Source organism: Antechinus flavipes, chromosome 2 (genome assembly GCF_016432865.1).
Source record: "Antechinus flavipes isolate AdamAnt ecotype Samford, QLD, Australia chromosome 2, AdamAnt_v2, whole genome shotgun sequence".
Lineage (NCBI taxonomy): Eukaryota > Metazoa > Chordata > Mammalia > Dasyuromorphia > Dasyuridae > Antechinus > Antechinus flavipes.
The window spans coordinates 646,262,773-646,287,260 of NC_067399.1; the positions used below are offsets into that span (position 1 = coordinate 646,262,773).

Sequence of the window (24,488 nt, forward strand, 5' to 3'; positions counted from 1 at the left end):
AAGTATGGCCTAGGAAAACCTGGATCTGGACCCTATCTCTGACTAGGAGTTCCTTGAGAGCAAAGCTAGGAACTATCTTTTGCCTCTGAGTCCCCAACATTTAGTATGCTACCTGACACATAGCATATTCTCTCTCTCTCTCTCTCTCTCTCTCTCTCTCTCTCTCTCTCTCTCTCTCTCTCTCTCTCTCTCTCTCTCTCTCTCTCCCTCTCCCTCTTCCTCTTCCTCTCCCTCTCCCTCTCCCTCTCCCTCTCCCTCTCCCTCTCTCTCTTTCTTTTTTTATTAAAGCTTTTTATTTTCAAAACATATGCATGGATAATTTTTCAACATTGACCCTTATAAAATCTTGTGTTCCAAATTTCCCCCTTCTTTCCCCTGCTCCCTCTTCTAGATGGCAAGTAATCCAACATATGTTAAACATATTAAAATAGATGTTAAATCCAATATATGTTTATATTGTATATTCTTAATAAATATTTATTGACTATATTATATTTAATCTACATTTTACTGTATTTTAATTTATTTTGCTAAATATTTCCCAATACATTTTAGGCTGGTTCAAACTACACTCATAAGTGTGGGGGACTTAAACTGCATTTTTGACCCCTCTCTTCTAGACAGCCCCCTGTCTTGGTAGACAAGAATTGTATTCAGCCAGAAATTTTCTATACCAATAAAATTACAGATCTAGTTCCTATTCCTGTCTCTAAGAAAATATTCCCTAACAGGTAGAACTGTCCACAAATGAGATAGGGTTTTTCACCACATGGGTTTAGAGAATCTGTTTTTAAAAGTAGAGTTGAAGAGAATGCTTGCTTCAGAGAGGGATAAGACATAGATGACCTCTAAGGTCCCTTCCATTTTTAGAGTACATTTTATACAACATTCCATCTAAGGGGAGAAGACATGGTGATGCTTGGGTAGGCTAGAATAAGAGTAGGGAATCTTTTCTTCCCTCTTTCCCTTTTCATTTTTTCCCCCAAATTCTCAGTAAGATTCCTCTGAATGGAAGTTCCAGGAGGTTGAACAAGATGTCAGTAAAATAATTATAGAACAGATGCTTTATTTTCAAAACTGATCTCAGTATTCACTCTCTCCTGCACCCAAGGTTTTATGCAAGTATGTTAGGCTCTAGGACCAGATAAAAACTAGAGCTATGATTTCATCAGTATCAATAACTTTCTGAAGAAACTATCCATACAGGTGGGCATCTTTTCTACAGCTAATAACCTCTCAATGCTGTGGGCAACTCTTTAAGATCAAGTACCTTGTAGGAGAGTCACATAAACATGTATCAGGGTTGGGACTTAAACCTGAGTGGGATCTTGATCCACTGTAACCACACTGCCCTCCCAGAAAAGAGACAAATGGAAATAAGACACGGACCCTAGTTTTCAAAGGTTTGCACTGTCCCCTTATTCTCCCATATCTCTTCTCAGGGGAGTTCCCCCCACATTAAGGGATCATGACAACAGAGTAGGAAAACCTTATGTTGATTGGTATAATTCATGTTATACCATATTATAGGGCACTGGCTTATGACTGGTAGAGCAGTTATTCCTAGAGTTCATTCTGACAACTTCAGGAAATATTGATCACTGGGTCACGGTACAAGGAAAAGGACTCAATAATGATTAAGAATTCTGGAGTTATTAAATTTGTGTTTTATGCCAAACTGCCATCAAGACTTAATTTAAAAGCCATCTCCTTCACGAGGCCTTCTCTGATTCCCTCATCTATTATTGCCTGATTTACCCCACCAACCCTTGGGTTTTTGTTGTTTATATCTGTGTATGTATCTATATGTATATGTGTATACATATAATATGTAAACATTATTATGTAACATGTACACAATACATATATGTGATGTATATATTTGTACATACATATATACATACATCTTTCATCTGTGAGTTTGTACCATCCTAGTAGAATGTTAGCTCAGGGAAGGGACTTTCTCATTTCTATATTTCTCTTTCCTATGACTAACCCAGTACTTCTCACATAGCAAATGCTAACTAAATGCTTACTAATTGATCAGTTGCCAGTAGTTTGGGCTCTGATGAGATTTATTTCTAGAGCTCCCTAATTATTTGTGAAAAAAAAAATTAACAGTTCTCAGCATTTAATTATGTTAATATCTATAGTCATATGACTTATATAAAGCCCCACATTTTATTCACATCTTGGATAAAGCCAAAGAGATGTGGTTTAACAGTCCAGAACAACTGTCCCCTCCCTCTTAGATTTCTCATCTGGCCTGTGTCTCTTAACAAAACCTAAGATACTGTCACCTCATTTTCCCCGTCTATTAGCACAGTAGCTACACTTAAGATATACTGTTACCATTGATATTTATCCAAATGGAAAGTTTATCCTACCCACTTCAAGTACTTAATCAAAACAAGTATGTAGCTCTTAATGGAAAAATTCTCCCCTTCAGTAAAATTCCTTAGTTTCGCATGGATTGTGAGACATTACAAGAGCAAAGACAAGATATATGTCCTTCTCTTTAAGATAGGAAACCAATAATGTAAGAAAACACCGTAACAAAAAGTTATTTACAGAAGACTTTATTTGTGGGGTCACAGTTCATAAATGACTGGGAGATTTGAGTTCAAAACCCGGGGTATCCTGTCCTGGTGAGAATTGCTGGAATACCTCAGGGCAGCATTCAGCATAGAGGGCTGAGTTCTTTTCTCCTTGCCCCACTCACTGGACAGTTTTGTTAAGGGACCCCCAGGGATCTTTGCTTCACAGGCTCTGACTCGACGCGGGACCCTGGACTTTCCAGTTTCATTCTGTTTATGCAGACATGAAGGGTCAGTGGATAAGCCAGTCCTCCTTAGGGTGTCCTTCCAGCTCTGTCTTTTTGGTTGGGATTCCCCAAAAAGCCAGTCAAGGGGGTCGATGTTATTGCCCAGAGTCAGTGTCGAATGCTGGCCACTGAAGTGGGCAGTGATGTCCTGCATGGGTGAGGTTGGGCTTGACTTCTCACTGTGTGAAGCTGAAGTTGAATCATTGAAGGTCTTTCCTCTGAGCCTGCATGGCTTTCGCAGTCTATTGTAAGGGAGACGTTGGGCCCCATCAAGTACAGAAGTGGGCTGGGCTAGCTGACAGATGGACTTCACATAATCATCGAGGCTCTGTGAGGAGAGAAGATCACTCTGCAGCTCATCTTTGGCCTGGGTGTTTCCCAGCATCATCATCTCTGAGTTCTCACTTATGGTTGGCAGGAGAGCCACTGAAATCAGAAGCCTGGATCTCATACCTTGATATAAGAAAAAAAAAAATCACCCATTAGTTATGTAATTAATTCATGGGGACTCCCAGAGACTGACATGCAAACAATTTTCATTACCATTTGGCAATTTAGAGATATCAGTTGCAAATCAATGATCTTGACAACTCTCTGTTTCAGGAGAGATGAAGGGTGAGCAATGAGCATTTAGTAGGGCTTTCTTACACTAACTAGACATTGATGGTGCTTTTGGTAGACAATAATCAGAGCATTTATGCCCAGCACTTTTTGATTCACAAAATACATTGCATATATTATCATTTAATTCACTGAACAACATTGTGAGATAGGTGCTGCTCATTTTACAGATAGGTAAATTGTGACAGAGATTACTGACTGTCATACAACTAGTTAGTGTCAGAGCCAGAATTTAAATTAAAGCTTAGAGCCTAGAACACTATTGGATACATCATCTGTTTTTGAGTCCTGCCTCAGACATTTACTAGTTTAAGAACCTGAAGAAGTCACTTCATGGATCTTAGAGGCCCCTTTCTAAGAGTTCTCAGTCTGTGATCCATACTGCAGTTAGCCTAATATCTATTTGAAATGAAGAAAAAGAAAGAAAGAAAGAGAAGAGAGGAAGAAAGAGAGAGAGCAAAATAGAGAGAAAGAAAAAGGAAAGAAAAAAAAAAAGAAAGCTTCATAGTTTTCCTTTTCTGAAGCTAGACACTTTGGAGGTCCAGAGAGGCACATAACTGTCCCTGCTTTCTACCCAACGATAACTAGGCTTTGAACTCCAAGTTTCCATGCTAAAATCAGAATGCAAGGATGTTAAAGACAGACTATCTTGTTACCCAGTGGTTGAAATTTCCCTAGCTACTCTAACTGATCTTTGAGCCATTGAAAGCAATTAAAAAAAAAAAAATTAAAACACACACACATTAAACACACACCAACCCAAGGTGCACACAGTCTGTGCTCTCACCTGCAGTTGCAGAGACTGGGCTGTGAAGTTCTATCACGGGTTGCCTACACACGGTGGCTTCTGGAGAACCCAAAGGGAATCCTCTTCCCTGGCTGACCTGGATCTGACACGCAGAAAGCAGAGGAGAAAGGCAAGGTCTCTTCGGGGGCTTAGAGCTGGAGCTGGAGCTGCCTGCTGGTCCAGGAGCTCTCTGGCCAATCTGGGCCTCCCAGCAGCTTCTTATACCATCCCTTGCCATAGATAACTGTCAGCTGTGCTCTAAAAATAGCAGCACTCAGGAAGGCTCTCAGAGGAAAAACAGGCTGGAACTGGGCAGGGTTTGGTCCTTTCACTAACCTCTCAGTAAATGTTTGTCTTTCAGATTCATTTCCCCAGTGATTCAGCCATTGTTTATCTTACAGTAATGAGGGTGGGGGTGGGGCGGTAAAGAGAAGGCAAAGCTTTGTGGGCCCTTGGCTCCTGCTGCATGGCTTGCCTGGGCCCTAATGGAGCAAAGGGCTCATGAAAGCTTTTCCGCCTTAAGCTAAAAACTGATTTCCATTGTTCCCTCAAACTACTTTCCCACAGAAACAAAACTATTCTAAGGCCAGTTTCCAAGACAAGCCCCCCTTCACCCTGCACCTGTCAGGTGGTTAGGGGACACAGACTTTGGTAGCTTGCACAGGTTGGATGCCTGCTGGGGTGTCAGGACCAGGGATCAGAAGGATAGGACAGAGGTTCCAGCTTGTATTAGGGAATCCTGGAATCAATTCTTGCTTTTTAAACTTTTTATTACAGCCTTTTATTTTCAAAACATATGCATGGATAGTTTTTCAACATTGATTCTTGCAAAATCTTTGCTCAAAATTTCCCCCTTCTTTCCTCCCACCCCCACCCCAGATGGCAAGTAATCCAATATATGCTAAATATATTAAAATATATATATGTTAGATCCAATATATGTTTGCATATTTATACAGTTATCATGTTGCACGAAAAAAAAATCAGATCAAAAAGGGAAAAAATGAGAAATAAAACAAAGTACAAAAAAACAACAAAAAGAATGAAAATGCTATGTTGTGATTCACACTCAGTTCCCACAGTCCTTTCTCTGGGTGTAGAAGGCTCTCTTCATCATAAGATCATTGGAACTAGTTTGAATTATCTCATTGTTGGGAAGAATTCCATCCATCAGAATTAATCATTGTATAATCTTGCTGTTGCCATGTATAGTGAGCTCCTAGTCCTCCTACTCATTTCACTCAACATCAGTTCATGTAAATCTCTCCAGGCCTCTCTGAAATCATCCTGCTGATCTTTTCTTACAGAACAATAATATTCCATTATATTTATAAACCATAACTTATTCAGTCATTCTCCAGTTGATGGGCATCTACTCCATTTCCAGTTTATTGCCTCAGTTCTTATTTTTAAAGATTGCTCTTTTCTCTCAAACTTTGCATTTCACAGGGTAGAGATTCTATAGAATTTGAGTTAAAGTTCCCTTTATAAGGAAGAGATCTAGCATTTTTTAAGTCTACTATATACTGGATACTGTGCTAAGTATTTTACAGATATTATCTTAATCCTGATTAGGTGATATGATTAATTTTAAACTTAAAAATACTGAGGCAAACAGAAGTGAAGTAAATTGTCCAGGCTCACACAATTAAATGTCTGAGATCACATTTGAACTTTGGTCTTCCCAACTCAGACCTGGAACTCTATCCATTGCACCATCTACCTAGCTGCCAAAGGGCTCTCTAGCCTGTACGTGACCAAATAGTCCTCTCTGACAAATAATAGTAATGAGGTTGGCAGAGAAAGACTGAAATATTGATGGAATTACTCCCTGGAGCAAAAAGGAAAGGGTACTGATGGAGATCAGTTCAATCTGATAGTCCCAGCTACTGTGGAAGTCATGGGCAGCCCTATTCTGCTATGTTCAGTCAGAAATCTGAGTTATGTCAAAACTCCTAAATAAAATTTCCTCTCCAAATCTGTCCATGGCTCACACTATCTTTGCTGAACCTCATTGGATCAATCCATTACAATGTTCTGCCTCATGATGTCTTTCCCCTCCCTACCTTCCTCCCCTGGTATCTCTCTTCTTATCCCTCACTATGTCACATGGTGTCTTTCTTCTTAAAATTACCTAACTTTTTAAAAGTGCTAAATCTCTTTTGGAATTTAGCCTACCAGTCAGTGATATCCTCCCACCTTATTCAATATTTCCTTTCTCCTTGTTAATTGTGAGTTCCACTAAGAAACTTCTCTTTTCCTTTGCTAATGGTTAAAAGTCCTTTCTTTAGTAACTATATGCTCTACCAACTCTGTTTCATATTTATCCCTCTTGGTGTCTATTATATCTCTTCATTTTGTCTGTAATCTCTTCTAAATAAATGTACCTTTTGTCAAAGAGAATGACCATTGTGAATTCTTCATATAACTGAACCTCAACATTTGATGACTCGATGAAACTAAATGAATCGAGATAATATAAAAGGGAGAATAGAAAGGAGAAGATCCCAGACATGGGGGATAGCCATTGTGCAAAGGCCTAGAAATGGGAACTAGGGCTCTGTGTATTAGAGAATCAGAGACACATCTTTCCAACCACATATTTAATCTTGGAGAGTGAAGACTTTGATCTAGGAGGATGGAGAAGGTGTACATGTACATAAAGTTAACTTATTTTCTCCTTCCCAGGTGAAGAAAGGAAGACTCTAACGTGTTTCAGGCTACACCCCAACTCTTTAAGAAAACAAAATGAATAATTCTATTCTTAAATCCAAACTTTTTCTTGAATGTTGTGCCCTGAGCTAGAATACACATTAACACCTGATTTTAAGCCTTTGGCAAAATCTGATTTTCAGGAGACACCTCAGTCACGTCATCCATGCTGTATTGTTGTTCCATGATATCCCTTGTCCAAGGCTTCCCATTAGTCTGTCATCAAGCTTACTATTGACTTTGTATTTCAAGTATATTCAGTACTAGGCATTCAAGGTTCAGGATGTTAGCAGCCAGAAAACTCTTTTGTTCTTTAAAAAAAAAAATATCTGGAGCAGAAATTTGTAAATAAGGAAACAGAAATTCTGAATTATCTCCTAGTCTTTTATTGACTCTCCATAATGTGTCTTTGTGGTGTTTTTCTAAAATGAGTGATGCTGTAGTCCTTGACTAGACCACATCTGTATTGTTGTTTTGGGAGAGTAGGGTACAAAGTTGGGAGACAGATGAAATATAGTTGGCAGAGTACTGTGAAAGAACTGTCAGAACATTCAGGAACAATGGGAGTTTGTGACATGAGGAAACTACAGTTGTCTTAGCCTGAAAAACAAGTAGGAGTGGAAGAGGGGCATGAGGCCAGATGGAGAAAGAGACAAATGATAGAATAGCAGTCCTCTAGATTTGGAAGATTTGCTTTTATCTTAAAGGATGGAACTAAAACCAATAGCTAGAACTAGCAATGAGGCAAATCTGGGCACAGAATTAGGATGTTCCTAGTCATTCAAGCTGTTTTTTTTTTTTTTTTTAATGACATTTTTTTCTTGGTAACGGAATGAATTTCCTGTGACTAGAAGTTTTCAAGGATGAAAATCATGGCCATTTATCAGAAATACTGTAGAGAGGGGATTCTTTTTTCAGGCAGAGAATAGCTAGACTTTAGTCAAAAGATTATACTTGGGTCCTGCGTAACCACTTTTCTTAGAGGGTTCCTTAAGAGGAGAAAGGTATTTAGTAAGTACTTCACTTAATCAGGAACAAGATCCAGGAGTGAGCATGATCCTATCACTCCTGGATCTTGTTCCTGATTAAGTGAAGTGAGCATATGAAAAATTCATGTTTTGCCTCATCTATCAATTTACATAGGACATCTTTCTACAAGTTTATGCTAGACTTAGCTATCTGACTCACAGATTAGAGAACTGGATGAATGAAACATAAAAGCTTATTAATGAGGACAAATGGAAAGTTGCCCCCTCTCCCCCACAAAAAAAAAAAAAAAAAAAGATGTACTGTTTCCAATTGACTCATTCGAGGTTTTATTTGCTTGTTTGTCTTACACTATGTTAAAGAAAATAAAATCAATCAATAATCATTTATTATATCAGGCATTGGTATTACACATCCAAAAGTAAGCGGTCCCTTCTTATTATTTATCTTATGTTCTACCAGGTCAGAGAAAGTATTAGGGCTTTTGCTTTAATGTGGATGGGACTCTAGATAGTAATATGATGAGTGAGTTTCAAGTCATTTATTCCAAACAATAACTAAAAACAATACTCTTCTACACCATCCCCAACAAATGATTATTCAGACTTTTACTTGAAAAAAAAAAGTTTTTTACTTGAAAATAATCAACTTATTTTTTAAGACAGCCTGTTGTGCTAACAGATGGATGAATGGATGGATGAACAGATGGATGGAAAGATATATGCTTGATAGATAGAACATTGATTAAGATTTATTATGTGCCAAGTACTGTACTAAGCACTGGACATAAAAAATACATTGGGAGAAAAAGAGACATTCTCCACCCACAAGGAGTTCACATTTTAATGGGAGAAGACAACACATAAAAGAGAACTGGAAAAGTCAGGAGAAAAGCTGGGAGAAAAACAAATGTAGATAACCTAGGCTCTTCCTGAAATAGTGGTCTTTGTAGGAACTCACCAGTCAGTGGAGAAATCCCAAAGAAGAGGTATCTACAGTGTTAGAAGACTAGACCTAAAGAAGGAAAAGACTAGATAGCTCTAATTTTTAATATTAACTTAAGCCTTTTATTTTTTGCAACTTCTACCCATTTCTTCATTGCCTTTGAAACAAAACAGAAATTTAATCTTTCTCCTATGTGACAGCCTTTCAGATATGTGAAAATAATTTCTGTCCCCCTCTCCACTCTTCGGGCTAAACATCCCTAAATTTTTCAACTACTTTTTGGTCAGGATGATATTCTCCACTATTCTAGTATATCTCTCTAGGTCACCAATGTCCTTCTGAAAATGACAAAATATTCATATGTAGTCTAATTAGAACAAAATATACCTGTACTATTATTTCCCTAGCCTGTGTTGTGCCTTTTTAAATTTCACCTAAGATTATGTTAGGTTTTATGATTGCCATATCACATGGTTGACTTACTGACCATAGGGCCTCCAATGCACTCTTGTTCCCAGCTCCTTGTCATCAGTACATCTGTCAAATATACCATTTAGACCTGTATCCACGTCATAGATAAAAATGTTAAATAGCATAGGGCCAAGCAGAACTTCCTGAAATCTTTATTGGAAACTTTCCAAGTAGACATGGAATTATTAATGATCACCCTTTGGATTTGGCTATTCGACTATCTCTGAATCTTTCTAATTGCACTCTTGTGCAGACCATATTACTCCATAGCATGAGAAGCTTTTGACAAATGCTTTTCTGAAATCTGAATAAATTATATATAAACTATTTACAATATTTCTTTGATCAGTAAGTTTAAAAGCTCTCACACAAAAGGAGAAATAAGTTTAGATTGATATGACCTATTCTTGATGAGTTATTCTGGGATTGATTCATCACTGCTTCTTTTTCTTAGATATTCATTAGCATTAATATGTTCTAGGATTTTATCAGGAATGTTGAACTCCCTCATTGAGTTTTTGACTTTTCTCTTTCAGATTTTTGGAAATGGATTTAACATTTGCCCATCTCCTGTCCCATAGCATCAATTCCATTCTAAATCTTTTGGATATCACTAACAATGGCTTGGCAGTCACATCTGCCATTTATTTCACTTTTCTTAAATTTAATCTGAACTAGATAACTTTTAATTCATCAAGGGCTTGAAAATAATTGATAGTGTTAACCTCTTAGCCCTAATATTTAAATCTTTGGTTCTTTTCTGAATTAATTGCTAATTTGATTGCAAATTCATCTTAAATGGAAGGGACAAAAGTTTATCTCTCAGGTAGACTGAAAGCAGTTTTGATGCTTGTATAAGATTTTTGATTGAGCTACAAAGGACATGTAAATAAAAAAGAAAACCTAGAATTAAATCCCAGTTTTGATATAGAGTGTTCTGAGACTTGGCTGCTTGATGAAGGTTAGGCTAGCTGATTTCAAAGTCCCTTTTAACTCTAAATCCAATGGTTGGTTAGGTCCAAATTATAAAGGACCTAAAATGTTATTCAGATGATACTGTCCCATCTGTGTATCTTTGTACTAATTGGTCTCCATTTCTATAATACTTTCCCAGTCTTTCATGTCTACCTCTAAGAATCCTTTTTTCCACTTCAAAACTCTACTCAAGTGATACCTTCTACCTTTGTATTGAACCTGGAGGAGAAATTTTTTTACACACTTATTTTCACTAATATTTAAAATTTAGCATTTCCTTCCATTCTGAATGTAGGTACTAGCTGTAATTTTGAAAAGGGAGTTTGTAACTGTCATCATATTGCCAAAGGGGTTCAGGACACAAAAAAGATTGATTTAATCTTGTCCTTACTTTTTTTACAATTAAGGAAACTGAAGCCCTAAAAAGTGAGATGAAGTACTTGGCTATGGGTCTAGAGCTTAGTAATAAAAGTAGCATGAGCTTCTACCACCAGTCTTCTGTGTTCAGTTTCTACTACACCATACCACACCACCTCCCTTCCTTTACAACAATAGTAGAATATCAATATTCAGTAGTTTCTTAATTGCTATTTGATCATTTCCTTTATTGAGAAAATTCCTTGAAAATGAGACTAGTAAATAGAACAGAATGTGTATGGAGGAAGGGTGGGGTAAGATAGATTGAACAGAATAACTAATGTTCTTGGAATTTTAGATGGTAATTGTGCACTCATGAAATGCCTTCTAAGTTTCCTAATTTTGATCTTTTTTGGAAAGATGAATTAAGTCAATTCAGGGCCAGCTAGCCTGACTCATACCAAATGAAAAGTTAGTTGCCCTATAAAGGAAATTTCTAAGAGACCTAGTTAATTAATGAAGAAATATTCAGTCCTTCTAACTTACCCCTAAAAGGTTTATTACAGTTTGTAGACACTTTTTTTTTTTTTTTTTTTTTTACCCTTTTGGGGATAGTGTGTCTAAGGAAGGGAGGAAGGTGGTAAATGACTAAGTGAAGGGAACAGAATTTATTTTTTTTAAAAATCTTACACTTCACCTATAAAATTAGAAATTAATTTATCTTTGGAAATATCATACTAAGAAATATTCTTCCTATCTCCTGATAGAGAAGTGATAGACTCAAAAGTGCAAATTGAGGCTTTTTGTGTGTGTATGTCTCTGAATGTGTATCTATGTGTGTGTGTGCACACGTGTGTAAATTATGACTAATGAGAGATTTTGATTTGTTTAACTGTGTATTTGTAACAGGACTTTTTTTTTTCCTTTTCTCAAAATGGGAGTGGGGAGAGGAGGGAAAGAGTAAATTAGTTAGATGTACTTTTGGGGGATGGGGGGAATTAATTTTAAAAAAATCTTTATAAAAAAAGAAAATCTCATTATAAAATCTGACAGTAAGGTAGCTCTGGGAGCCTGCTGGTTGATTCATTATCATTCTGGTGCTTTAGTGACCTATTTTTTAAAAATGATACTTAAGGACTCCTTCAACTTAGTAAATGTTGAAATTGAATTATTCACCCTGCTACATCAGGGCAGAGGCATAGATACTTAGTAATCCAGGAATGCTTTGGTTGGAGGATAGAGATTGATTCAGGCACACATACTAATACACAGTTACTCCCATCCTCTTGGGTCTTGTCCTGACACCTTTTCATGTTTGATCTTGCTTTTAGTCTGACTTATGGGGGATGGGTGGGGTAATCTACTTGCAGTTAACTGAGTTGACCATACATAGGAAATAGAAGTCAGCTTAAAATCCATTAATAGTAACTCATTAGAGAAGTCGTATGGTCGGAAGGGGAAGTTTCTGGGCATGTGGGTAGATACACTTCTACCTTGAGACTTCTATTTCCTCACGGCCCAGGCTGTACGTGACTGACTATACCTCGGCTGTGTTCCTGAATTAATTCTGACTCATCAGATTCATTCCCTACTACTGCTTTTTTCTGGCCAAGTCAGGGTGGGATGAGATGTAAAAGTGCACGGCTCACATTTCCTTTTGCTAGGTTCTCTCATCACGTACCAAATGTCATGTAGCACGTGGAGATGGGTGGGTCCTGAGACCAATCTTTAAGTTGGGTAAGGCTAGCCTTGAGTATCTCCATGTTTTGTTCCCCCACATCCTACTTCAGGAAGAAGGAGAGCTGATCATTGAAGGGTTACTCAACATATCCTGGGGATTGAGGCGACCCATCAGGCTCCAGATGCAGGATGATAATGAGAGAATCCACCTCTCTACAGCTCCATGGAAGAAAGATCTATCTACTGTAAGCCAGTAAGTGGCCCAATGGAGAGGGAGCTCCCCAAGGTGATCCATGTGACCTTCCCTTGCTAAACTAGACATTCATCCAGCCTTTTTATGGAGGCCAGAGTAGAGATAAGAGAAAAAAACTCAGAGAAGTCAAAAGAAATTAACAGAGAATATTAAGAATGCTCAAAAAATTCATGGTTTAGCTGAGGTCAAAGAAAGACCTTTACTCATTTCAATTCAGCAAGCATCTATCATGTTCTTCCTATGTGGCACTGTACCAAGCACTGGAGATTCAGGGACTGCATGCTCTCGGGCACCTCATAATCACCTCCATATTGATTCTTAGTCTCCTTAAGTGATCTCCTTAAGTTACTTGCCCAGAATCTATGTAGACAAATGGTAATGAAGATCAAGGACAGGTTTTAAAACCAGGTCCTTGATTTGAAATTCAGTAGTGTAGTTCTGCTCTGCCATTCTGCCCCGTCTTGAGACATGGCCAGAAGTCTCTTCCTCTCTTTAATCCTCAATTTTCCATCTATAAAATAGAAATAAGAATATATCACTTACTTCATAATATGACAATAATGAGCATTGATTAAGCACCTAATGTATGCCAGGGACAAAATGAAAGAAAATAAATAGTCCCTACTTTTATATCCTATAGGAGGAGACAACATTCATGCATAGAAGTATGGTGTAAAATGTAAGCATTTAACTGTTGCCTCCTCTCCTTTCCTTTGTCCCTGATATGAAAGAATATCTAGCTCAGTCCCTTTGGAAATGAGAAACTCTTTTCTGACAACAGAAAGCATCAAATGTGATGACTGTCTTTTCAGAAAGGGACTTCACCAGGATGCCAAGGAGACCATTGAGGAATCAAGCTCTCATGCTGTGGTGAACTCAGAAAGCTCTGATACCTACTCAAGTAAGTAGGGTTCCTCCTGTGGGCATGGTCCAATCAAGGAAAGGGCAGAGAGGTGAAAATCCTATAAATTATTGTGATTTTCAATCAACTTTTTAAGTACTCACCAAGCATTATGTGTGATAATGTGATAACAAAATGAAAATAAATAATTCCTACCCTCAAAGTCTATCACTGGAAATAGCACATAGATATAGAAGTAGATACAAAAAATATATATACAAGCTATATATGAGATCATGGAGGGAGGAAACACAAACTACTGGGTTCAGGAAACGTCTCATAGAGGAATCATCCAACTAAGCTTTGAAGTAAATTAAGGATTCTAAAAGATAGAGATAGAAAGGAAGTATGTTCCAGATATGGCAAATGCATGAAGATTAGATGTTGTGAGAGATAGTAAGTAGATTGATTTGGCTGGTCCTAGAATACATAAAGAAGAATAATCAATACGTGTTTAGCATATGCTTACTATGTGCCAGACGGGCACTGTACCAAGCTCTGGTGATACAAAGGAAAGTCAAAATATTCTTTGTCCTCAAGCAGCTTACTTTGTAAAGTGGGAGATGCATGCATATAAATAGATCCATTTAAGATACATACACAGTAACTAGAAGGAAATTTGTAACAAAACTGGAAATGGAGGTTGGAGCCAGGTTGTGAAGGGCTTTAAATGCCAAACAGAAGAGTTTATCAGTCTGAACTAAGGCACCAGGCTAGATGGTAGTCTAATCAATCAATACCCTAATCAAGCCACTTGGAATCTCATTTTCTGTTATTTGACCTGTAGGATCTCTCCAAATAGTGTTTTCTTTTCAATTTGTATTTTCTTGTACAGCACCCACTAAAGGTCACTCAGTAAATATCAATAATTTTCTAAGCAGAAATCTTACAATATCTACTGGATGAGGTATTCTAATTAATCACAAATTATTTCTTCTTCTTTTATTTTCTATACATCCTAATCTATCTACTTGAACATAGGAACAACAGAACTAGTGCCCTAATTTCTTGCACAAAAAAATTATTAAATTTAATTTGAGTAATAAAAACAGGGAGTTAATAATTCCATATACACAAATTCTTAATGTTGTTCTGTTCATGAATTCAATCAAATATCATCTCATTAATTGCATTGTCATCTATTGGCCCACCCAAACTGTCATGTTTTTTGTTCCCCCCACCATCAGCAGATCTTATAAATGGTGAAGAGGAGACACCACAGCTCATGCGGACAAAAAGTGATGCAAGTTGCATGATTCAACGAAGATCAAAATGCCGCACGCTGGGAGAAGCTCAGAAGATAAAGCGGCATAGATTTTCAATCAATGGGCATTTCTATAACCACAAGGTAATCTCTCAGGATTAGCACTTCTTGTGGTGCATTTAGCCCATTTACATTACAGATTTACATTACAGATTGGGTTCAGCATCTGAACCCAAGAAAAGATAGTCAGGTTACTGTATAATTTGTGCTCATAGGTGTAAGGAGTATGATGTTTTGGGGTTTTTTGTTTGTTTGTTTTGTTTTTTTTTACACTATGTGTAGATTTTAGGATTGAAAAGAATGTTTACTCGAATTCCCTCCCTAGTATCTGAGCCCTTTCTTCAGCAGTCCTAACATGTGGTTAGTCACACCCTACTCCTGAAGTTCTTTTCATGAGCAATATTGTTAGAAAATTCTTCGTTTTGAACCAAAATCAACCTCTCTGAAAATTTGATACATTACTTCTAAATCTCTCCTTTATAGCTGTTAAAAATGGGCCCGATCCCTGTTCTACCTGTTGCCTACTCTTTTATTTCAATGGACTTGTGAGCTCACTGATTTGGGTATTTCTTCCATTAATGCATGTTGGTGCAATTGTGTATTTTTGTTCATGTTGTCCCATAAATCCTCTTTACAGACTTTTTCTCCCCTAATCTTCCTCATCTTGTTGTTCCCAGTATACTAGAGGCTTTCTCACAGTCTTAGACCTCTTCTTGCAGACTCATCCAGCTTCCTTTCATAAAATATGGTGCCTGGAACTTACACCAAAACTGTGGTCATGGTAGAGCACAGTGCATTTGGCAAACTCCTGTGTTGTAGATATCATGCTTCTGCTGATGCAACTGAAAATATGACTTGGTTATTTTGGCCAAGTCACACTTATTTGTGTACTGTATTAAAAATGCTAATTCCTTTATGTACAACTAATCAAACTATATTTTTCCTTTTGTGCTATGCAGTTGATTTTTGTAGTCCACTTGCACAATTATTTGACACTTCATCATCCTGTTATGATCTTTTGAACCCTGATTCAACCATCCACTACATCAGATTTCAGGCCTCCTGCATGAGTTATCAAGTATGCCTTTTATGATTCCAAGTCATTGATGAAAATGTGACGTGGAGGTGGCAATGACAAGGTCATACCATAGTGCTCTAGATACCTCTGTCAAGGATGACAAGAAATTCCCCTTCTCAGGATAGGTAATGACTTGTAGGGGATATTGTATAAAGGGGACTCTAGTTTGGGCACAGCTTGAACTAGTTGTCCCCTAAAGACTAGATCTGACATTCTATGATCCATTAGCAAAATTCAGTGTACTGTGTCATTCAACCAGGTCTAAATCTACCTAACTGTGCTGTTGCCCAACCTGCACCACTTCATTTTGTTGATAAAAATACTACAATTTTGTCATATGTTTTTCTTGAATGCAAATTTGCCTCAACAGATTTCTTATATCTCTTGGCCTACTAACCTTGTCAAAAAAGGAAATGTAGTTTGTCTACCATAGCTTATTTCCAGTGATCTCACACTGGCTCCTAAAAAGGTATAGGTAGTATAGTGATGATTATATTGATGGACTGATTGAGAGCATCTAGGCTTAAAGCCAGCTCTTCTCTTCACAGATTGCGTGGCATTGGGCAGGCCACTCTACAGTTCTTTCTTTTTTTTTCTTTATTTGCAAGGAGGGAAATGAGACATTAAGTTGGACAAATCTACCTTCTTTCTCTTAAAAATGTATTTTCAATCTTAGAGTACTTTTCCTGTTCTCTAAGATTCCTTAGTGATCATGAACAGAAATTTAGCTTTCATTATAGAAAGTTCTTGCAGTAACCTGGGATATCATTAATAAGAATGAGGGAATAGAAGTTTATTCCCAGGGCCTTTGGTCTTTTCTTTCTATCAAAGTCATTATTTATCTTGGACTGCCATTTTCAATCTGAAGATTGTTTTCTTAGCATAGCATGTTAGAAGAGTTTAAGAGCTGATCTAGTCCAATCCCCACATTTTATTAATGTGGAGACCTCTCCCCAAGCCTGTGTACCAAAAGGATTAAATTCAGCAAAATCCAGTAGCTACTCTGTACAATTCCAGACCAATGGAGATATCATGGCAAGGGAACTTGCCTCTGAGTCAGATAAACTTGACCTTTGACATATCCAGGGTGTATGATTCTAGGCAAATAACTAAAGGTCCCCAAGGTACACCTTTTTCTTGAGACTATAAATTACAGAACAAGTTTTGACCTACTTGGTAGAAGGAATTTCCTAAATTAATGAAGTCTGGCCTTTTCAAATCAGCACTAGATGAAAGTAACAGTAGGTGTTGACCATTTCCTCTCCTCTTGGTTATCCATTATCAAAGACCTAGTGACTTCACCCAAATCTGTCCTTCCCCTGGTTTTTATTTTTTAATTTTATTTTGTTGTTGGCACCTACCTTCTAAACTTTCCCATTGAAACATTTAAGCATTTTGTGTATATGTGCAGCCCACCAAAGGAATGAATGTATGTTGCAGGGTCTCATTGGGGACCACTTATCCTTCTCTTCCCCATCCCCTTCCTTTCCTTACCTCTAGTTTTCTCAAAGGATCAAATTCCTTTCTAATTGATGTCATTTCCTGTTAATTATTCCATATTATTTATCTATTTGAGCTTTAAGATTTTGCATTTCTCCTCACCCTGGTCTAGGAAACAATCAGGAAATAGTCCTACTTATCAATTCTTTGTTCTTTTGTTTCACTTTGAAGACCCTGTCCCACCCATCTACCCAATACCAATAATGGATTGAAATATTAACCCTTTCCTAATGCTCTGTGCCCAAAAGCTCTTCCTTTGTCCCACCCGACCTACCCCATGCCAATTAAGGATTGGAATATTAACCCACAATTAATATTATGTCCAAAAGGTCTTCCTTTATCCCACTCCCACCCATACCAAATAAGTATTGAAATAGTAACACCCTTTCCTAATACTCTGTGTCCAAAAGATCTTCCTTTGTCCTACCCCACTTACCCATACCAATTAAAGATTGAAATAGTAACCCTTTCCTTAATATTGTGTCCAAAAGGTCTTCCTTTGTCTACCCCATACCAATTAAGGATCGAAAGAGTAACCCTTTCCTAATGCTGTGTCCAAAAGGTCTTCTTTTGTCCTACCCCACCTACCTCATACCAATTAAGGATTGAAACAGTAACCCTTTCTTAATACTCTGTGTCCAAAAGGTCTTCCTTCTAATCCCAATATTTATCCTTAGAATTTTCCATAAACCTTAAATTATTCTTATCATTAGTCTTTTTGTAACCTTTATAGTTCATTCTGACTTGACCTTGCTTTTCTGTTGTTGGAGTTCAAAGGAGATCCCCAAAAGGTTGGAGTTCCAGACTGGTCTCATAAAGTGTCTCAAAAGAATTTTCAGACTCATATCCATCTCTAAGACAGGGAGTGACGTTTATTATAGTTATAAAGCTAATTAAGATGGGCTAAATTCCAAAAGAATTTAATAAAGGACCAAGAACAAGAAGGTAAATTAAAGGGAAAAGATAGAAAGATCAGGTGTTTCATGTCATTGATATATTAATTTTTATGGCATAGAGGTAGAATTGAGGAGTAATCTTAGAGATGGTATTGGGGAGTATTGAATTCTAGGGCTTAGAAGTGGAGTTGCACCCCATTATTGAATGATATGATTTAGATTTTCTCAGAAACTTTGTTACTAACAGATTGTTATCTGACAGCCAGCATCATTTGTGGAACTACAGTGCTCTCAAGGCCAAATGGCCTTAGGGTTAAGGTCAAATAGCCTTAGGGTTTTTGCTATATCCTCCCTAGGAGCTATATTATATCACTATCCTCTTCAGTTCAGGGAGCTTCTTGTGTGGGCACATTGGATTCTTAAAACTTTATCTTTTCTTACTCTTTAGGCATATTCTCAACTCTGTCTTGATAATTTAATTCTGGAAATAACCTTAACCCACCCACCTCTATTATAATCTCTTATCTTATTTCTGGATTCTTTTGAAACTCCCTTTATTAAATTCTAAACCATGTTCATCTAGTTTCTTTGATCATAATGGATTCTAGAATAATGTTATTACATTCTTCCAGGTATCCAATTCTTTATTTCAACCGAATTATTTATTCTCATTATTCAGTGGTCCTAGTTTTTCCATTTGTCTCTTGAAAGATGGTATTATCATCAAGTCAGGATTTTTTCTTATATTCTCCTTTTAAAAGAAAACTTTATCTGGTAGATGCCATAGTAATTGAAATTCTTTATTTTGATACCTTGGTGATCTGAATCCGAAATTCCTCTACTTTCTGCACTGGCCCCATTGCTTTAATCTTCTCTCATATTCTATCTTCTATTTCATTCAGACATTCTTCACTGTGTTTTACTTCTCCTGTCTGTGGATGACTATTAGATTTGTAAGTTCTCACACTAAGAGTTGACTTGCTATCTCCCCCCCACCCTAACTCGCACAGCTTCCTTTGAATAAAGAAAACACTCTCATTTCTATATTTTTTAATAAATACCATCTTACCAAATCAAATGCTTTCTATGTGGTGATATTTGCCAGCTTGCATATTAAAATCTTACTCTCAATTTGCTGATTATACATTTTCTGCATGCTGGCATATAGATGTCTGAGGCTGTAAGTCTAATATTCTCTCTTCCCTGTTACTTTCCCATAATTTACTATATTCCTCTCCCATGGAGATTCTGTCACTCTTTGCAATGTTAGTTTCAGGTCTTATTTGACTGGAAATATTTCTCCCTTTACCACCATTTTCTATATGTCCTTTTTGATCAGATGAACAATTTCTTCTCAGTCTTTGATAGTTTTATTCCATAGAAAGAGCTAGTAATAATAACTAATAGCTAGCATTTATATGATGCTTTTAGGATTGAAAAATACTTTATAAATATTATCATATTTGATCCTCACAACAACCTTAGGAGGTAAATGTAATTATTATCTTCATTTTATAGATGAATGTGTGGGACAGTGAACACTAATCCAAAAGAATCCAAACAGACATTTCTTAGAGTCAGAGTAGAAAACAGTTTATTCAGGTTCTGCAGAAAAAAAAAAGATGTCACCTCTATTAGCATGGTCTAATGGAGCAAGGCAAAGGAAAGGCAACAGAGAATGTTTTTTTATACCCTAAAACAATTGGGCCTGAGCTGTCCCGAATATCAAGGCTCACAATCTGTAATCTCTCAGGGTACAAGAACAGGGAGACTATTGATTACAATGTGCTTTGTGCAAGATTAAGCAAGGATATAAGCAAGGGAGGTTTTCTGGGAACTGTAGTTCCCAAACTAGGGGTCACTTTTCTGAGAAGGGTTCACATTCTCTCCATTCTGTTTTTGAAGAAACTGGCAGATAAGTGATTTGCCCAGGATCTCACAGCTAATAAGTGTCAATAAATTTGAGTTTAGTATTCTCTGATTCCAGTTTGAGTATGCTAACCACTGTGCCACTTAAGCAGCATAGAGACAGTTTGGTGTTGAAATAAAGAGTTTTGACTTCAGAAAAGAAAGGGCTCAAATCTAACCTCTAACCCTAACTGCCTGCCTACTTGCAGGAACATTATATAACCTCTGAGGCTCAGTTCTATTTTCTGTAAAATGAGCATGACACTATCTATTGTGCCCACTCAGTATTTTTGGAAAGATCAAGTGAGATATAATATATCTAAATCAAGTACTTTACATTAATTAAAGAACTATATTAATATGAGCTATCACCTCTGATTGTATGATTATGTCTGTAACATAGAGATTAAGAATTTAAAGGGACATTGGGACACATCCTATTCTTCTATATGGTTTTAACCAGCTTTTCATTGCTATATCATTATTTCTCTTCTAAAATCCCAATTTCTAATTGAAATGTGTTTTTAGAAGATCACTTGTGTTTCCCCCTACCCCCACCTCAAATCTGTCACTTTTCTATTGAGGACTTAATATTTCCCAGAACAAATTTTTGGTTTTCTCTTATAGACCCCATTTGTTCCTACATAAATCAATAAAATAGTGCTCAACAGAAATAAATTCTTTTATGCTCACTTTTATACTATAGAAGCACATATCCAGCTGACTTAAGTCATATTTAGAAAGGTCCACATCCCTCAGCAGTGATAACCAGAGCCAACACCATCTTATACTCTTCTTATAGAAAATACCTATGGATCCTTTCTAAGAATCCATGGAATATTATGCAATAATTCTTTGTCCCACCATCTAAAGCCATACATTGTATTTTGAGATTCAGGCTTTTAATATACCTTCAGTGTTTCAGAAGGTGCTATTCCCTTTTTTCTGGTTTCACATTCTTCTACCCACCAACCTGTTGATACTGGGTTAATTCTCCAATACCTTCTCTAAATATTTTTTTCTTCTTAGTTTTTCTTTCTTTCTTTTTCTTTTTTTGATTCATTTCTTCCTTTCTGTCAGATAATTGTTCATTTAATTTGCTACAGAAATGTCCTTCATCTCCATGTGCTTTCTGTTCTAGTGGGTCATTCAGTTTGCATTTTATATTGTATTTGCCTTTGCTTCCAAGCAGGATCACAAACAGAGCCTTCCTTTAAGTCACTGGAACAGGTCCTTCTGTTCCTTAACTTTTATTTCTTTAAGTTTCAAGTACTTTGAGTCCCAAACCCTCATTGTTTTATTAGTTTCCTCTCCCATATCTATGATGAACACTAAATTGATTTATAATTGAAGTGATTATTTTATATGGGGTTGCTGTAGGAACCAAGTTGATTATTTGTTTGAATGACATCCTAGTCATCCACCATTCCCCTTTCTATAAATTAAACAGATTAGATTGAGACATGTTGCACTGACCTTCTAAGATTGCATAATTTGGTCAACAGAAAACTACAAAAAGGAAGCAACTGGAACTATAAATAGAATGAAATTACTGGAGATAAGGACATACATGAAGGCTGTTTCAAATGTTGCAGCAAAAATTGCTTGTGAAGATGTTTCCAGTTTAAACAGCTGTCCCATCTTCTTCAAAGAGCCAAAGAGCTTACCTGAGGAGTTTATGTCTAGCACCTAGAGGTAGAGTGGAGTGGAATGGAATCAGGGAGACCTGAGACCATATTCTGCCTCAAGCACTTCCTAATAGTGTGAGCCTGGGCAAGTCATTTAACTTATGTTTACCTGAATTTCTTCAAATGTAAAATGGGGATAAGTGTAGCATTTACCTCCATAGAGTTTTTGTGAGGTTCAATTAATATGAAATTTGTAAAGCACTTTGGAAGCTTTAAAACACCATTATCAATTTTTTGTTGGTTAATCATTTTTCAGTCATGTCTGACTTTTGGGGTTTTGTAGACAAAGATACTAGGGTTGTTTGCCATTTCCTTCTCCACCTTATTTTTATAGATTAGGAGACTGAGGCAAACAGAGTTAAATAATGTGGCCAGGGTCATATAGCTGGGAAGTGTCTGGGACCAGATTTAAACCCTGATTAGGCCTGGAACTCTAATTCACTGCATCTCCTAATTGCTCCTGTATAAATGCTAGTTATTGTTAGAAGATTCAGTTAACTAGTATGTATTTATTGAATGTTCTGGGCCCTAGGAAGGGCAATAGCCTAAGAGGCCAGTCACTTTGGGGTACATTTATTTGTATACATATGTGCGAAGAGCTTAACTCCTGAACAGAGACAGTGATTTTCAGCTATTTAGGCAGTGTCCTATTGATTGAGATTCAGTTCTAGGGGAAAAATCAGATATGAGTTAGTCTCAGGAACTCTGGGGATTCCACATCCATTTATTTCAGCCCCAGCAGAATTCCTTAGGCCATAGTTTCAAGGACCTAGCACTGTCTCTCTAAATAGAAAATGAGGCTCAAGACTCTTGGATTGACAAAGACTGTCCTAAATCTCCTTTCTAATTCCATCATCTTTCAGGATTGTGATGAATTTATCCCAGCCTGGCAATGGAATAATGCCTGTGCCTCAGTCTCAGTTTGAATTCTGTTGCTGATACTCACTATAGGTTCTTAATCCCTGATGATGATGTCAGAAGACAATATATTCTTATGTTCTCATCCATTATGTTTGATGTCCGGAACAAGGTGTAATATTATTGATTTATCTAATCTTGAGTATCGTGACAAGAAAAATGTCTTCTTAGCAATTCAGTATTCAGCTTGCCATCTGTCAAAGTGGTTCATCATATGGAGTCAAGTGAAAGCAAGAGAAGAAGCAGGATATTGTGTGACCCAGTGGTCAATTTGATGAGAGTACAGGATGGGCAGCAATATACATCAATGAAGGGGAAACATTCACATTGATGTGATCAGTAATTAATTCAAGGTGAAAGATAGTTACAATGGAGCCTAATTTTACAGAGAATAGATTACTGCATATTACAGATTCACTTATGAAATAGAGATCAATTCTTCCAGCTTGCTTCCAGGTAAACTTTTCTAAGACATTGAACTAGAATTTTGGAGAGTTAGAATGAGTGCTAGTTCCCCCAAGAGAATTGTGTATACCATTACAAAGGCCTCTTTCTCACCTTGTTTTGCACCTAGACATTAGTTCCCATTAGCAGGGAGACAAAAGTGTATCTGGAGCATAGCAATAGGTAGGTTTCGTCAGGCTTTTAAACTAGAGACCACTCTTGAGTTGACATTCTTGGAAGATGCAGCCTGTTTTGATCAGCTTTATTTAGTGATTTTTCTCAGAATGGTATTGGAACCTGCTTTCGCTCACGCAGAGATATTTCCAAACACTATTTTTATCACAGGAAAGGTGATTTAATTTCCGGAACAGGCAAAGGTTTATGACTTATCCTATTGCCTTGACCTTACTGCTAGATTCAGCTATGTGCCTCTTAGAATGAAGCACTTCCTAGCCCAGAATGGGAAGCCTGCCACATCAGTTTTGACAGCATTTATATCAGTATCAGTCCTAAAGTTAGATAGGAAAAGATCAACATGAAAGCAACAATAATCACAACATGTTTGATGCCAAAGACCTTTCTTACAAAGCAGAATAATCCTACAGCTTCACTGCTTGGGAAGAGCTGTTTCATTTTCAGTGTTTTGATCTAATGTGTTAATGCCTTGTTTTTGAACAGTGCCTCCCCCCATCCCCAATTTTATTGGTTTTCATTTCATTTTTAATTTTTTAAATTAAATTCCATCATTTCAATCAATAAAAATTCATTTCTTTGCTCCTCACTCCCTGCAAGTCTTTCTTAAGAAAACAAAACAAAACAAAACATGTGTAGTTAAGCTAAACAAATTTCTATTATTACCATGTCTAAAAAATAAATATATTTCATAAATATATTTTATTCTTCTCTCTAAGCCTATCACTTCTCTGTCAGGATATATGTACCCTGCTTTATTGTGGGTTTTCTGAAATATTGTTTGTTATTAAATATCATTTGTTGTTGCATTATTCAGAATTTTAAAGTCTTTCAAAATCATTTGTCTCTGGTAATATTATTGTTGTATAAATTGTTTGTTGGTTCTTCTCATTTCATTCTACATCAATTTTTCTGACACCATTCATTTCATTGCTCCTTGGCACATAATTATATCACATTCATATATCATAACACATTTAGCCATTCCTCAATTGATGAGCAGTTCATCAGATTCCAGTTTCCCCCTCCACCCAGAAACTTTGTTTACAAAAAATATGCCTTAGCTTTCTTCAGTTCCTCCAATTGA

At 36.9% G+C, this 24,488-nt stretch overlaps 2 protein-coding genes across 4 annotated transcripts in view; one reads left to right on the forward strand and one right to left on the reverse strand.

The window, feature by feature from the left end:
* RASSF4 (Ras association domain family member 4) overlaps positions 1-24,488 on the forward strand; it is an 84,257-nt gene that overhangs the window by 46,611 nt on the left and 13,158 nt on the right. For 2 of the 3 annotated variants that reach the window (XM_051982350.1, XM_051982352.1), the window contains exons 5-7: positions 12,470-12,612; positions 13,425-13,513; positions 14,701-14,861. In XM_051982350.1, coding sequence (XP_051838310.1) covers positions 12,470-12,612; positions 13,425-13,513; positions 14,701-14,861 — 393 coding nt within the window. The remainder of the gene's footprint in view (positions 1-12,469; positions 12,613-13,424; positions 13,514-14,700; positions 14,862-24,488) is intronic. The other variant, XM_051982351.1, reaches the window with a different exon arrangement.
* On the reverse strand, positions 2,564-4,456 carry DEPP1 (DEPP autophagy regulator 1). Its single transcript, XM_051982353.1, has 2 exons — positions 4,233-4,456; positions 2,564-3,277 (listed from the first exon to the last, which is right to left on the reverse strand). Exon 2 carries the CDS (start codon positions 3,273-3,275, stop codon positions 2,592-2,594), a length of 684 nt encoding a protein of 227 aa, XP_051838313.1. The 5' UTR covers positions 3,276-3,277; positions 4,233-4,456; the 3' UTR covers positions 2,564-2,591.

Bases quoted from the DNA above. Each gene is read 5' to 3' on its own strand.
- DEPP1 (XM_051982353.1), bottom strand. From the start codon at position 3,275: ATGAGATCCAGGCTTCTGATTTCAGTGGCTCTCCTGCCAACCATAAGT.